Source organism: Dromiciops gliroides, chromosome 2 (genome assembly GCF_019393635.1).
Source record: "Dromiciops gliroides isolate mDroGli1 chromosome 2, mDroGli1.pri, whole genome shotgun sequence".
Lineage (NCBI taxonomy): Eukaryota > Metazoa > Chordata > Mammalia > Microbiotheria > Microbiotheriidae > Dromiciops > Dromiciops gliroides.
In genome coordinates, this window is record NC_057862.1 from 554,513,680 (window position 1) to 554,530,969 (window position 17,290).

The 17,290-nt window shown below is 38.3% G+C and overlaps 1 protein-coding gene across 1 annotated transcript; it reads right to left on the reverse strand.

Annotated features, from left to right (window-relative positions):
- Positions 1–275: 275 nt before the first annotated feature.
- Positions 276–740, reverse strand: LOC122742840 (40S ribosomal protein S14-like). The gene has a single exon (XM_043987369.1). It carries the CDS (start codon positions 729–731, stop codon positions 276–278), a length of 456 nt encoding a protein of 151 aa, XP_043843304.1. The 5' UTR covers positions 732–740.
- Positions 741–17,290: the final 16,550 nt, after the last annotated feature.

Genomic DNA, 17,290 nt, shown 5'->3' on the forward strand with positions numbered 1-17,290 from the left:
AGTAGGTGCTTAATAGATGTTTATTGGATTGGATTGCAAAACTCTTTACATATATTATCTGATTTAATCCTCATAGCTACTTGGAGGCAGGTGCTATTATCCTCATTTTACACAGGAGAAAGCTGAAGCTGAGAATAATTAAGTTACTTGCCCAAGTACATGGAACTAACAAAAATGGCAGAATTTGAGCCTAGGTCTTCTTGACTCCAAGTTCTACACAATTTTCTTTTTCATCGTGACACTTTTATTGACAAAAATAATCCAACAAATGATATTCACAGATGGCAACCATGGCAACTACCCTTTCTGTGAGTGCTGTCAGAGGGGATTGGAGTGACATTCTCAATCCACCTGATCTTCATTCCAGAACGTGCCAGTGCTCTCAGGGCTGACTGTGCACCAGGGCCAGGTGTCTTAGTCCTATTTCCCCCTGTGGCCTGAAGTTTGATGTGAAGGTCAGTGGTGCCTAGTTCTTTACATCTCTGGGCAATGTCCTGAGAAGCCAACATAGCAGCATAGGGAGAAGATTCATCTCTGTCAGCCTTGGCCTTCATCCCACCAGTCACTCGGCAGATGGTTTCTTTGCCAGACAGATCAGTCACATGGACAAAGGTGTCATTGAAGGAAGCAAAAATATGACAGACACCAAACACATTCTCTCCCTCTGCAACTTGAGGTCCAAGGCTGATGACCTGCTCTTCCTTCTTTTCCTTCTCCTTGCAAGGTGCCATTTCTGCTCCTTCACTTGGGCCGCCAACACCCTCAACACAATTTTTTAGCTAGTAGGCTGACAGTCAAATTTTGAACCTGCATCTTTTGATTCAAAGTCTACCAGTCTTTGTACTTAAACCTTTTAGATCTAATTTAAATTGTGGCTTTAGGATATAATTTAGCTTTTTTTTTTTTTTTTTTACAAAAGGCATTTCTGTGATTTCATTAGTGCTTCTCATGGATACCTTCCTCTCCTAATGCTGATCAACACCTTCTCGAACTTATAGCTTTAGGGGCTTGCTTGTGGCAAAAATGACTTACCTAGAATCACAAAACAAGTGTGTGTCAGAGTGGAATTTAATCCCTGACTTTGACAGTTAGGTAGTGAGTGGATAGAGTGCTGCAGGTCCTGGAGTCAGAACCCGTTTTTAAATCTGGTCTCAGACACTTCGTGTCTGTGTGACCTTGTGCAAGTCACTTAACCCTGTTTGCCTCCATTCCTCATCTATAAAATGAGCTGAAGAAGGAAATAGCAAACCACTCCAGTATCTTTGCCAAGAAAACCCAAAATGGGGTCATGAAAAGTAGGACGCAACTGAAATGACTGAACAGCAACAATTTCCTGACTTGAAGGAAAGCTAGAGATCTGATCCATTAGGTCATGCTATTAATATTGCATTAATACTGGGATAATAGGATTGAATAAAGAAGGGGGAAAAAATCCTCAAGGAATCAAAGAAACTCAAAATTAGAATAGATGGCTGGCTATCTGATCCAAATTCTACCTGCATAAGAATCATCTCCAAAATTCAACCCCTATTTGAATACCTCAAGTGATGGAGAACCCCCTACCACCCAAGATATCCCACCTTTTGCTATTGTGGTTTCAATACTATTTTTCCTAGCCTCCTCTACTTCACCAAAATAAGGTAACATATGCCTAAGTAACTGGCAAATGCAATGAATAGAAGTGGAGATTATCCCAACATGACCTTTCCCTGCCCCCACAATATTTTATATTTTCTTGATTTTCAGCTTCAGTGAGATGTGTTGCTGGTATCCAAAGAGTTAGATCTGGCAGGGTAGTAATGTAGTCAAGGCCTAAGGTATAAAGAAAAATTAAGGGTTGGTATGCTTAGAGAATTACTCCTGTTTTTACCCACATGGTTCCTTTCCCTGAAATAAACATCCTCTGATTTGGGTGATTAAAAACCTTCAGTTGTTAGAAGAGAATTGAAATGGAACATTGGCTTTGGCCCAAATCAGCTTTAAAAAAAGGGTCTGGCACACTCCATGATGGGCTAAAATCTATTGAGCCTAGGAAGCAACAGTAGAGGCAGGAACCTTTAATAGAACAATACCAGGCATTAGATTATTGCCATTTTGGCTACCACATCATAATTAACTCCTGTGATCATTTCATGTGGAAATGTTTATTCAGAATTAATGGGTGGTGCTTGCTCATTTTGGCTAAATATCTCCAGAAGTCTTTAAGGGAGTGGTAATTCTTCCCCTCCCCTCCTCCTCCTCTTTTTTTTTTTTTCCAATTGTGGGGACAAAAACTGTAAATACTGGCTTATATTCATGTTTCCGTCTGTGTCGCTGGCTGTCCCTCATGCTTGCAATTCTCTCCCTCCTCATCTCCACCTCCTGGCTTTCCTGGCTTCTTTCAAATCCCAGAGAAAAACTCCACTTTTTGCAAGAAGTCTTTTCTCCTCTTCCATAATGATAGTGCCTTCCTTCTGTTGATTTTCTCTAGCTTATTTTGTATGTATCTTATTTTTACCTAGTTTACGTGCCATCTTCCCCATTTAGACTGGGAGCACCTTAAGGACAGGGATTGTTTTTTGCCTTTCTTTGTATCCTCAGTTTTTACCACAGTGCCTGGCACAGAGTTGGTGCTTAGTAAATGTTTATCGATTGACTTTAATAAATAATGTCATTTTAGCATTGGTTACAGATTCAATTCAATTCAATAAGCATTAAAACATACTTTATGGAAAGACCTGTAATGGGCTTCAGTAGGGGAATACAAAGGCACAATATAAAACAATTCAAGCCATCAAAGTGCTTAGTTTCTATTGGGGAGATCTAACATGTATACATATAAGAAGATACAGAGTAATTTCAAGAAGGAGAAAGTGAAAACAATTCAGAGAATAAGGAAAGGTGTCTTAAAGGTGATGACTCTTGAATTGAGCCTTGAAGGGAGCTTAGGATTCAAAGAGACAGAGATCAGGAGGCAGACATCACAGATGTAGCAGAAAGCCTATGAAAAGGCATAGAGGTGAGTGACTTGGTTAAGAACTGAAGCCTGATTCTCCCTGAGTTCAACAGAAAGTTGTGATGCAAAATCTCCTTTGTCAAACTCCTGGATATGCCAATCCCTGAGCTGGGAGTACACAATACCTTATCATGTGGTGACTTTAATTAGGATGCCTTGGCAAGAAGGAAGACATAAATAAGACATTGTCTTGAGCAAACAGCCATTCCCTTGTGTTCTACTGAGTTTGTGTACTTTCTAATCAGTGTCATCTTTATTCATGACTCTTGATTGATGAATCTTGTACATGGATTTTCTTTCTGTCACTGATGGAATGTCATAGGGTGCTTATATAACTTGGTATCAGCTCTATTACTGGACAAATGTGCCCCTCCTGCTCATCCCATTTTTGTTCTTTGAACAATGACTTCACATTTGTAAGGCAAATAAATATAATTTGCTACACACAGCAAATCTAGAGAAAACATGTTGTTTCCTGGATCAAGTGAGAAATGCTGTACCAGCCCTGAGCTGGCCTGGAAACACAACCCAGCCACTTCCTCTAGCCCAAATCTGCTGGCTTTCTTCCGACAATAGCAGACAATTGTTGAAACTTATTTTTATGTGAAAGAAAACATTAGTCGTAAAAAGTGAGAGCAGCATTCTTGATGAAGTTTAACCCCATCATCACTGAATAGTACTTTGGAGGCTCCATGGGTTCCCACCATTACTCTTGATAAATTCCTCTTGGATGTATAGCCCAAATTACCCCCTTTTGCTTAGGAGACATTCTGGAGATTGTGATATCAGTAATAGAGAGAAGAGCCCCACCGACAAAATTGCATACTACCCTGTGTCATGTGAACCTACACGTATTTACCATCAGTCCCCTCTCTGCAAAACTGAGGCATGTTCTTCCGATTCTATAATATTAGACTGAGGCTATATTGATGCACAGAGATAGTGTGGTTATCCCAACAAAAAAAAATGATCTGTCAAATAACAAGTGAATAGATGTATTTTCTTGATGAAATGGATTGAATTAACTAGATATCTTTGAGTCTTATAGACTCAGGGGTGTGTTAGGGATGACTCTAACCCAAGTTATATGAGAATTTAGATTTTAGACATCAGCGATTGCTAGATTTCTGGGTAAATCATGGCTTGGTTTGTTGTTTCATTGTTTGTCTAGACTTTAAGCGTTGTTAAGGGGGATTAAATTTAAAGACTGTGTGTGTGTGTATTTATATTTGTATATATATATGTGTGTGTGTATGTATGTATTATATACATACATGATATGTGTAATATATATTTTTCCTGCAGAAATCAGTTGTTAAATATTTATTAGCACTGCCCTCCTACCCCCATTGTTCTTCAAACATTCAAACATTCTAATCAGGAGGGCAATGGAAGGCTCAGGGAATGAAGTTACCACCAAATTAGAGGCCTGGGCTAGTAATGATAACCTTAAAACCAAGTGGCATATATATAGTGCTTTTAAGGTTTGCAAAGTATTTAATGTAGATAACATAGAGAAAACCATTCTCAGTCAAGAGAATACATGTCTTATTATCTCCTACATTGCTAAGGACAGTATACTACAAAGAGTAGCCATTTAGCAAATGGTTGTGGAATGAATGAATGAACTAATTAATGTAAACAGAGCACCACTGTAGTACTCCATAGAGAGAGAGATCTGGAAAGCTTCTCAGAGATCAGTGTGTCCTTTTCCTTTATTCTACAAATGACACCCAAAGAGGTTAAGGGATTTACTCAGTGTCACACAAGTAGAGTGATATAGTACATAGAGTAGTGAACTTGGATTCAAGAAGAATTGCATTCAGATCTATGACCATGGAAAAGTTACTGAACTCTCACTGATAGAGTTGAGAATAACTGGGAAAATTGAAAACAACCTATGAAAGGTCTTAGTGGTCCCAGTATCAGACATGATGGCCATTTTTGGTGTATTGATCTGTTGATTCTTAGAAAGTACTATTTATTCTTTACTTCTCCTTCCCAAGACACATGTACACATACACACACACACACACACACACACACACACACACACACACACACACACACACACCCCTACACTTCAGACTTGGTGGAGAAACCTATAACACCAGGAATTTAATCTGGAGTGGAAGGGAGGTTACTGAAAGTTCTTGACTATTTGAAACCAGATTAGCATTGGCAGCCAGCAACACACTTGTCTTGGGACCAAAAGGTTTTGAGTTCAAAATACATACCTACAACTTATCCATAAGCTGGAGCTCAGTGAGCTGGGGAGCACTGCTAGGAAGTTCTATCTCTTAGATAAGAAAGGAACATTTCCTGCCTGAAATTAAACAAATACTTCCATTCTTCATGAGTTTGTTCTTAGGGTAGTTGGCTTGGAAGCAGTTTGCACAGGTGGATGTGAATTCCATGGGGCTCCTTGCCTTCTGGCTCATAGAAATCACTGCATCTGTAGCTTTGGCTTGTCTTCTTTTGGAAAATATGATCTAAATGACCCTGGAACCAAATGTAACATATTCTTTTACTTTGGGGGAGAGGAAGAAAGACCAGCCAGACAACCGGCTAGAATATCATAGGCGCCAGTCAATTTGCTTTCTCTCTTTTTACCAGCCTACATGGAAAATAATGAGAGCAGCTTTCTCCTATTCCTTCCTGGCCCTAAAGCAGTCACAAAAAGACCAGGGTTTTGGATCTTGTAGTTAAGAAGTTTTGCACAAGATTCATGTGCATCTGAACATTTAGCCAAGGGAGACACAATCTTTGCCTCAACATAGTTCCAACAGTCCCAGAATAGGATTCCTTCTTCTTTCTTTTCTCCTTCTCTTTCCCCTTCCCCTTCCCCTTCCCCTTCCCCTTCCCCTTCCCCTTATCCTTCTCCTCCTTCTTCTCCTCCTCCTCCTCCTTCTTCTCCTCCTCTTCCTCCTCCTCCTTCTTCTTCTCCTCCCTCCTCCTCCCTTCTCCCTTCCTTGTTCTTCGCAGAATTCTAACATCTTCAGTAAATTCCTCCATCATCTCTTCTACTCTTTACAGGTCACCACATGTGTTATCTCCCCACCTTGGTTGTAAATTCCTCAAGGGAACATAATGTATCTTTAATTTCTTTTAGAGACTCCTCACTCCAATCTAATTGCCAAAACAACATTCCCCACACCACAGGCATTCAAAAAATGTTTGTGAATAGATGAAGGAAAGGGAAAAAGCATTGAAATACCTACTATGAACCAGATAGTTTGTCAACTACCAGAGATACAAAAAAAAAAGTCTCTGCCCTTAAGGAGTTTATGTTTTAATGAAGGAGTATTCATGGCCAGGGAAGGGAGTTTTTCTTTGGACATCACAGGAGTGGTATAGAAACACTGAGAAGTTCATTGCTACATCCTTTCCAAAGGCAGTGATTGTATTGATTTATATATTAGAGCAAAAGGTGGAAAGCTCTGGGGTGGAAGTGGGAGCACTTGGGATGGATGACAAGATGTCCAAAAAAGATGGATGTCTGGGGTAGATAAATGGGAAGCCTGGTTTGGAGCCAGCTAGATGTAGTCTTTTAAGCAAATTTGTACTTAGTGAATTAGCTAGTTAATTATGCTCTTATAAATATCCCTAGTTTATACTATCATTAAAAAGAAAGCCAAGTTAAACAAGTGACATTGGTTAAGTTTCTTAACCCCTATGACTATCAGTTTTCTCATCTTTAACAAAAGAGGGTTGATTTGAATACCTATACATTAATTCAATTCATTTCAATATTTTGCAAGTGTCTACTATGTGCAAGACACAGTGCTAGCCTCTGGTGATAAAAAGACCTCCCCCCCCAAAAAAGAAAAAACCCACAACCCAACAACAAACAGTTTTTGCTCTGGGAGCTTCCATATTACTTTTACTTTTACATTTACCAAGATTTTATGCTATACTTAATGGAACTTTAAAATTTTCAGAGCACTTTGTGTGTGTTGTATATATATATATAAATATATAATGTGTATATATATATATACATATACACATGCATATATACATACACATACATGTACACATACATACACACACATATATAAACATACACATATACATACACATCATACACACATATATGTGTGTATGTGTGTGTGTATTCTTATCTGATTTCATTCTGCATGCCCCCAGAGGGCAGAATTGGATAGAAGATGCAAAGGGACAAACTGAAATTTGATCTCAGGAAAATGCCTAACCATTAGAGTTAACCATAAGTGGAATGGGCTGCCTTTGGACACAGTGGATATCCCCTTCACTGGGAATCTTCTCTCAAAGAAAGGAAAAGAGCTGCATGACTATTTTGCAGCTCATAATATAGTAAGGATTCTTTTTCCACTTGTGTTGAACTAAGTGACTTTTTTGATATCTTCTGACTTTAAGAATCTGTGATCTCATGATCTTCTTACAAATAGCCTATGAGGTAGGTACCATAGTTATTATCATCACCATTTTACAGGTGACAAAGCTGAGACTCACAGAGGTAAAGTGATTTTCCAACACTTTCATACAAGTGTTGGAGCCAGGATATGAACCCAGGTTTCTTTTGATTCCAAGTCCAGCACTGTTTCAATCATAAGTCAATCAATAAACATTTATTGAAGTACCTCCCATGTGCTAGGCACTGTACAAGGTGCTGGGCATATAAAAAAAAGAAATGGTTCTTGATCTCAAAGAAATTAATATTCTCTCAGGTGAAACAATATTTACATAAATAGGAATATATGAAATTCAGCATCCCAAAAGTTTTAGTGTAGTCTTAAAATATTAGGGCACTAAGACTTTGGGATTCCCTATGTTGTACATTGGGGTGGGGGAGCTAGGAGAATCAGGAGAGGTGTTATAAAGAAGGCATTACTTTTAAGGAGTTTTGAAGGAAATGTGAGATTCTAGAGGTGGAAGTAAAGGAATGTATTTCAAGGAAGGAAGGAAAGACAGGTGTGAAGATGGAGTATTGTGTGCGAGGAAAAGCAAGAAGGCTGGTTTGGCTATGCCATTAGAAGGCTCCTTCTCACTCTTGAAATTGCATGGTTCTGATATTGATTATGACCTTGGAGGTGAGTGCAAGGAAGGAGTTAGAAGGCTAATGAGAAAGGAGTGTGGCAGGAAGGAGGAAACTTCCTCTGCCAGATGTGCACAATATTGATGTTTCCAAATTTGATCATGGGAATTCCCTTTTCCTAGCCAGTCAGAGAATCCTGGCCTGTTTGCTTTGGCTGATTTTATAGCTCTGGATTTGGGTGGGGTTTCCATGCATGCACTTCTATTCAAATATGCCTTCTGTTTCATTCTTCCCAGCTTTATAGGGTGGACTGGGCTGGGCTGGGCTGGGCTGGGCTGGGCTGGGCTGGGCTGGGCTGGGCTGGGCTGGGCTGGGCTGGGCTGGGCTGGACACAGGCAGACTACATTATAACAAAGGTGAAAGCCTAGGAAGAAAGAAAGAGCATTGATGGAAACAGCAGAACGGCATTGGCCGTTTTGCACATAATGGCTAGACAAAGAACCCAATGCCTACAACTGACTTCTCTGTCCTGTTGGACAGAGCCTTATGGTTCATCTCCCTGCCCAACTTTAACAGTCATAAAGAGATTTTATTAAACCACTACAGGGATTTGTCTGAACACTTATTGTTGGGGTTCCTTCTTGGAGCTGACACAGACACCCAATAATCATAGTCATTGAATCTTGGAGTTGGAAGAGACCTCAGTATAATTAGCTAATATACCTCAGAAATAGCTAATATCTCACACTTTAAGTTTTTTTCTTTTTTCTTTTTCTTTTTTTTTGTGTGTATATGGAAATGAGGGTTAAGGGACTTGCCCAGGGTCACATAGCTAGTAAGTGTCAAGTGTTTGAGGCCAGATTTGAACTTAGGCTCTCCTGAATCCAGGGCCGATACTTTATCCACTGTACCACCTAGCTGCCCCCATACTTTAAGGTTTTAAAAGGGATTTACCTGTATATGCCATTTGATCTTCATGATGTGGGAGATAGGAGCTGTTATTATTTCTTTTTTTACCAACAAGTAAACTAAGACATTTCTCTATCTGTTAAAAGTTTCCTTTGCCTTCAAGACCCATCCATCATCAGGGTTTCTATGAAGTTTCCCTGATCTCCCCTCATGCCTAACAGGAAATGTCAGATGCTCTTAGAATACCATGTGGCATTTATTTGTATGCATGTCACATTCTCCCTATTAGATTCTAAGTTCTTTGAGGTAAAGAACAGGGACTTTCACCTTAGCATATAATAAAGAAATGTTTGTTGGACTGAATTGCTCTACTTCAAATAGCTGAAAAAGCTTGTTCCCATTTTTATATCTCAATTTTAGTGGTCTTTTATAATCTAGATTTTTTTTTTCTTGCCACTAGTGTTCATAGGGGCTCCTTATGTGAGAAATACTTTCTCCATATTTTGCCCTCTAAAGAATGTTTGCCTCTGTCCTGCCCCCTACTGGTTGTAGATTCACAGTCTGCAAGAGCTAAGCCCATTTCTCAAATGAGAAAATTGAGAATCAGAGAGGTAGGTTAAGTGATTTGCCCAGATTCACAAAGTTATTTTGTGATGGAGTTTCTTTTTTAAAATGAATTTAACAACCTGAGTTTAAATCCTGCTTTAGACACAATAGCTGTATGGCCCTGGGAAAGTTGTTCAACCTCAGTTTCCTCACCTCTAAAATGGGATAATAATAGTTCACCCTACAGAGTTGTTGTAAAGATTGTAAAGATCATTATATATATGTGTGTGTACATATGTATGTATATATGCATATATATGTATGTGTATATATGTATATATGTGTATATATATGTATATAGTGCTTTACAGACTTAAAAATGCTGTTGACACATCAGTTACTATTATTAATTTGCTCTCCTTGTAATAGAAACTGTCCCTTTTGACATCTCATGAATTTTCAACTATGGCATTTGATATATACTATACAGTACAAAGGGAGTAATCTTGGAAAAGGTGCAGGTTGAGAGAAACAGTTAAATTGACTGATTAATCCATGAGAGCAGCCCCTGAGACCAAAGTAATTATACTAACCCTTGTGATAAAATAATGGAATTTGGTAGATGTACAGGGGCCCCACCTGAAGATTGATTTGGAATTGATTGAATTTGGTGAGACTGAGAGAAACTGACTGAGAACCTACTTAAGAATAATTAAATCAAGACCACACCTGGCTGGCCCTGAGTGGCCTGTTGTTCTCAGAGGCTGTGGACTATGACATCAACAGGAGACCACCCTCAATCAGCTTGAAGGACCTCCCCTTTCAGGGAGGGAGACAGGAAGTAGGAAGGTGAGGGTGGTTCACTGGATCAGGCTCTATTTCGTTCTGACTTCAGCTTGGCGGCAGAGAGACAGAGAAAAAGAGAGGGCCTCTTTTTGTCTGGGATTTTGGCATAATGGCAGTACTTTACATGGGCTGCTAGGGCTATCCCGCATAGATCTAAGCTAGGGTTTTCAACCCTATCTCTCTTCACTAACTTCTAATACACTTTAATAAATACTTAAAAGCCTAAACTCTTGCTGAATTTATCAGTAAATCTTAGCCAGTTTCCCCCCAAAACTGAGGGGGCAGGTTAGAACCCACATTAGATTTTAAACATCATACCCTTAGTTTCTTCATGATTAGTATATTGAAAAGGTGTCTAGGGTCTCATATTATAACATTTGGAAAATGGTCAGCCAGTCTTTGCTTGAAGATGCCTAACTAGGGGGAACTCACTAATTCCTTAAATAGTCTATTCAACTTCTGGATAACTCTGCTGGGGACTTTTTTCTTAACATATTTCTTTGAAACTTAGAATATCATAGGATCAGAGCTAAAAAGAGCCTTAGAAGTCATCTAATTTAACCTCCTCTTTTTATAGATGAGGAAATCGAGGCCAAGAGAATCAAACAATGTGTCCAGGTAGTAAAAAACTGAGGCAGGATTTGAAATCTAGGTCCTTTGACTACAAAGAAAATGCTCTGTCCATTTACCATGGTAGTTGGAAACTCCCACTTGTTAAGTCCTTATTCTGCTCTCTGGGACCAAACACAACAATTATGCCCCCTTTCCATGTAATAGCCCTTCAAATATACATGGGAGTACCCAACCTAGTATGACCCTCTTTTCCTCCTCCTCTATGGGACAGTTAGTACACTTTCCCCGTGGCTGAACCTGTAGCCCCCACATTCACCTACCATTGCCTTATGATTGAAAGGAACTCTTACATCTGATGGACGTAAGGACATTCCTGCTGGCTACTGATTCATCTCCTCGGTTTCAAACAAATCCAGATGATTTATCTTCCCCATCCAGACAGTATTGAGCAAATGACACATTTCACAACTCCCCAGGTTTACAACCACAGAGTCATCTTTGACTCTAGCTTTCCTCATGCGCTATAGCCAAACAGTTGCCAAATCTTCAACATCCACCCTTCATGAAGTGCCTCCCCTCCACCCCCTGCCGACTGAAGGATCAATAGTTGGAGAAAACGGTTCTGGTTTGAGCTATTTCACTAATGTATTGATTAAATATATGTCTAAGTATACATATATGTGTATATATATTATACGTGTATATTTATTTATACATTGTACATATATGTACACTTGTATATGTAACATCAACTCATTTACAACTGTTTTTTAAAGGCTCATATCTGGGTTCAGTTTGGTATTTGCTATTTTGGTGTTTATGATTTGGTTTAGGTCTAGATTCCTGTTCTTGAAAACGGTTTCACCTAATTGGTAAGACTTCCCATTGGGCTTATATTGACATTTGAGCAAAACAATAACCTAAATGCTGAGAAGAGCTATAGAGACCATGAAAAGCTTCAAAATGATTCTGGGAAAGCAGTTGAAAATAGGGCTTCAAAGCAACTTTTAAAGGCAATTGATTGTAGGGTGGGAGATCCTAGGGCACCATCCCATGGGCAGGTGATGATGGCAAACTCAGGATACTGCTTCTATGGACAAAGAATCTGGGGCACTGAGACTACTGTTGAGGTGGCTACTATGTGTGAATGGAAGATCAGAGAAAGAGGGTGAGTAGAAGAATAATAACTACCTGGTAGCTTCATATTTTTGTTAATTACTCAGCAGATTCAAACTTGGATACAAATTCTTTCTTTGATATATTAGTTGCTTTTAAGGCCCTGGTCATAAATCACTTAATCTCTGGGTGCCTCAGATAAATCTCTAAGAGTAGAGGTGCAAAGCATTTGACCATTCACTGAAGAGGAAGTAATTCCACACATTGGATCAGGAAGGACTCCTGCAGAAGATGGAATTTGAACTACCTTGATGGAAGTTAGGGAACCTAAGAGATATAGGTGAAGAGGAAGAGCATTGATGGTTATAGCTACTGCAAAAAACAGAGGAATGGGAGTGCGTGGAGAGATAGACAGACAGCTATGAAGGAATAAGGTAGGGAGAGTCATAGTTATACCTATATATTTAAAAAATATTTGAATTGAAGTGAGAAGGGGACTGGAATAAGCATTTATATAGAATCTATCATGTGCCAAGTACTGTGCAAAGTGATTTTTTTTTTTGCAAAAATTATCTCATTTGGTACTTAGACCAAATGTGTGAGGTAGATACTATTTTTATTCCCATTTTACAGATGAGGAAACTGAAACAGGTTAAATGATTTGTTCAGGGTCACACAGGTAATATCTGAGGCTATATTTAAACTCAGGTCTTCCTAAAACCAGACCCAGTGCTCTAGGAGAATGTGTAAGAAAGACTTCACATGCTGTGCCACCCAGAGGAAACCCCTCTCTCTCTCCTTTTTTGGCCTCTCTGAGGTCCTAAGCAGCCTAGCCTAGTCTATTATAGTCTACTCCCCATAATTCCCTATAATAAATTCAGGCCTTTGTAAGACTGACTAAAATTTCTGTAGTCTGGATTTAATGCACAGGAACACATATCTTATAAACAACATTATTCATGTAGAACTAACTGCCTTAAAAATGTTCTTCCACCAAAATTGGTGCTTTTATGGAACCTATTAGTGATAATAATAGCTAACATTTTACATAGTTTTTAAAGTTTGAAAAGGGTTTCATATATATACATACATACATATACAATTTGAAACTGAGGTAGATGATTTAATTATTATTATCCTTGACTGAGGAAACTGAAGTTTAAAGAGGTTAATGTGACGTAGTAAGCACCAGCATCAGGATTTTAACCTAGCTGTTCTTGAGGCCAAATCATTATACATATGGGTATAAGCCTTTATTATTCTTAAAGATTTTTTTGATGATAAGTTTCACTCTTTCTGGGCTGAACTTTGCTCCTTTTTCCCAAAGAAAACTCCCAATTGATGAGTCATTCAATGACCTGGGCTTGTAAGAGTTTTTGAGTGTTTCTAATCATTATATTTAGTAATACACCTAAATATTGGTGAATTTTCCCACCACGGATTTATGTCATGGCCTCACTCCTGATGCATTTCCTGAGGAACAACAGTTCCAAAAAGTGCTAGCATTTGTTGTTGATTTATTTTTCAAAATAAAGGCACTCCCTCACAGTTTTAGGACTGTTCATGTAATGACACAATTTGCATGCTTGTGGCTTCTTCTTGCATGAGTGTGTCTCTGGTCTGTTGTCTGCAAGAAGAGGACATTGACTCTATAGATCTTGGCAAAGCAGTCATAATTGGAAATGAGCTGGTTTTCTCTGACTGTTTCCTTTTACATAACTAGTTTCAAATTTAAATAATACAAGATGAGCTAAAGTCTGTTGCAATAGAGATGGTCTGGAGCAACAGTATATCAGGGTAAGCACTCTGAGTGGTGATAGATGATTGAGTGTACTATAAAATACTTATGGTTATTTTAAAGCTTCTTGGCATTGAAGGATAAGATTTTTTAGAAATATGGACTCAAAGCTGACGGGAAATTATTAATGAAAATTTCATAATTCCCCATGAATTTCCCATGAATAATGCTAATGGGAATATTGACTGTCAATGCCCAAGGGGAAAGAATGGGTGATGGGGCTCCCTTGCTATGTCTGGTCTCTTAATGCTTATGTAATAATACAGAATAGGTTTAAAACAAGTGTCATTCTAAAAATACAGTGGGTTTTGTCTCTTTGAGTGGCCTTATTATCACAGAATCACCTATTCAGAAAACTACCCACATTTCAATGGTGGAGGGACCAAAGATAATCATAGCACAATTCAAGGGAAAGAATGCAGATATAGCTTGACTATTTTCTTCTGGCTATTTTCCTTCTCAAATCAGCAAAAGAGGGGGGAGATATGTAAGAGGGTACACATCATAGAAATTTCTCAGGATACACAAACAATATAGTCCCATTTTTAATGTAGGCTTGTGTGGGTATGATACTCATTGTGCAAACAAGAAAATATGACTTAGGTCAACAAGGTTTGACTAGCCTAATTCACCTCTATTTGCAGTCACTTACTCATACTTCTAGTTAAATCCCAAACTACACACCACCCCTACCTTACCATGCCAATAATGTCAGTGGATATGCAAACCTCTTCTTTTAGTCCTGCTGCCTGCAGCTACAGCTTAAATTGATAAGAAAACAAGGAAGGTAGTCCCAAAGCCCGAGTTTCTGTTCTCAAAGTCTAGAAATATGGGTAAGAGTCCCCCTTATTATAAATCAGAAAACTTCATTAAGTCTTACAGCTATTGGACCCTCAAGGACCATAATTTTGTCTTTCTGCCTCAGTTTTAGAGTCACAGAACCACAAAATCTGAGAGTTGGAAGGGATCTCAAGGGACATCTGGCATGATTCACTCTCCCCCAAAAGAAGTCTTTCAACCTACAAAATGGTTATCTAAGTCTTTGCTTGAAGGACTGCAGTTAGGGGAACTGACTAATCCCTAAAGCAAACCATTCAATTTGAGGTTTATCTGATGGCTTAGCACGTTTTTCTTTACATCAAGCCTAAGTTTGCTTCTTTTTTTCTTTTCACCTTTTTTTTCCTAGTTCTTTTTTCTGGGGACAAGTAAAACAAATCTACTTATTCTCTTCCACTTGATAGCCCTTCAGTTTCTTGAAGACAGGTACCATGTTTTCCCCTAAGTCTTCTCCAGGCTAAGCATGAGAGTTCTTTCAATCAGTCTTCATAAGGCACGAATTCAAGGTCTTTCACCATGAGGTTGTCCCCCTGGGGACACTATCATTAATGTCCTTCCCAAAGTAAAGCATGTGGAACCGAGTAGGACATTCTATATGTGGTCTGGTAAGAATAAAGTACAGCAAGAATATTGTGACACTATTCCTGGATGCTCTTTTTTTTTTTTTTGCAGGGCAATGGGGATTAAGTGACTTGCCCAGGGTCACACAGCTAGTAAGTGTCAAGCGTCTGAGGCCAAATTTGAACTCAGGTACTCCTGAATCCAGGGCCAGTGCTTTATCCACTGTGCCACCAAGCTGCCTGCTGGATGCTCTCTTGACACTTCTTGTATTTGCTTCTTTGACTGCTATATCACATTACTGACTCATACTGAACATACAGTTCATTAAAACTCCTAGTTATTTTTTTTTTCTGGAAAACTGTAATCCTTATGCTCTACCATTTTCTATTATGAACTTGACTTTTTGAACCTATTTGTAAGACTTTACATTTGTTTAAATTAAACTTCATCTTATTTCATCTTACCTAATGTTCTAGTTTATGAAGATTAGTTTGAATCCTAACTGCTATTCTGTGGTTTTAGCTCTTCCTCACAACTTTTCATCATTTGAAAATTGGAGAACAATTATGACTTTGTCCAAGTAATTATTATATCCAAGTAATTTATAAAAATTTTAAGCAGTAGAGGGCCCAGCATGGATCTTTGGAGCACTCTACTGGAGACTTTCTTCCAAAATGACACACAACTACAAAAGGCCATCCTTTGGATCAGACCGTTGGACTGTTTCCTAGTCCAGTTAATTGTGTTATCATCTAGCCCAGTGGTTGTCAATCTCAAATAGAAAAAGGGGCCATTGATCCATATGTAAGGATTCCTGCAAACTGCATATTGACAGTTAAAAATGTTAAATTATCTACATTTTATTGTATTTTTATTTATTTTGTTTCCAAATACATTTAAATCTAGTTTGGGCCCACTCAAGAGTATTGTGGGCCATATGCAGCCTACAAGCTGTATGTTTGATACTTCTGACAGAGGTAAACTTTATTTCAAGCATCCTCCTGATATAACAGTTTAGTAATCTTGCCAAAAAATAAAGTAAAATAAGGTATGTTTGGCATGGCCTGTTCTTGATGAGGCTGGATCTTTATGATAACTACTGGATTTTTCTAAATCTTTAATAACCATCCCTTTAATATTATGTTCTGAAATTTGGTCAGAAATTAAAATTAAGGTTATAAGCCTATAATTTATAGGATTCATCTCCCTTCTTTTTTAAAAAATGGGATGAATACTCTTTAACTTAACTATACTACCATTAAATCTATCCTCTCATGATATCAAAGAAAGTGGAAGAGGATACATGTATACAAAAACATTTATAACAGCTTTTTTCATAGTAGCCCCAAACTGAAAATGAAGAGGAAGCTATGTATTGGAAAATGGCCAAATTGTGGTATATGAATGTAATGGAGTACTATTGTACCATAAGAAATTACAAAATAGTTTCAGAAGAAATTGGGAAGATCTCTATTATCTGATACAGAGTGAAGTGAGCAGAACTGGGAGAACAATTGATACAATGATAACATTATTGAAAAAACAAACTTTGAAAGATTTTAGACTCTAATGCAATGATAAATAAACCATGAGTGCATAGGACTGAAGATGAATCATGTTATTTCCCAGCTGCCAGAAAGGAGATAGACTTAAAATCTGGAATGAGACATGTATATTTGAACATGGCCAATGTTGGGACTTGTTTTTTGTTGGGCTGTGCATGTTTAGTTGGGGAGGGGCAGTGGAAAAGAGCTAATCCACACAAATCAAAACAAAATTACCAAGAAAAAGAAAATTGGGCTGACATTTGTCCTTCTGTTTTGTAGTATCTCTTCATTCCTTCATGATCTTTCAATAGTCATAGACATTTATTCAGCACACAATCACATCTATGACTTCTTTTAGCACCTTAGGATATACTTTATCTAGATCATTTGATCTGTATACTCTGCTAGGTCAGTTAGGTGTTCTCTCACTATCCCTTTACCTTTCAATTTCTTATTAAACACATTTGTGATACACTTTACCATTCAATGATTACCCTCCTTGGCATTAAAAAAAATGCAGAAGTAAGATAAAAATTAAGCAGATT

Excerpts from the sequence above, each read along its gene's own strand:
- LOC122742840 (XM_043987369.1), bottom strand. The coding sequence starts at position 731 with ATGGCACCTTGCAAGGAGAAGGAAAAGAAGGAAGAGCAGGTCATCAGC.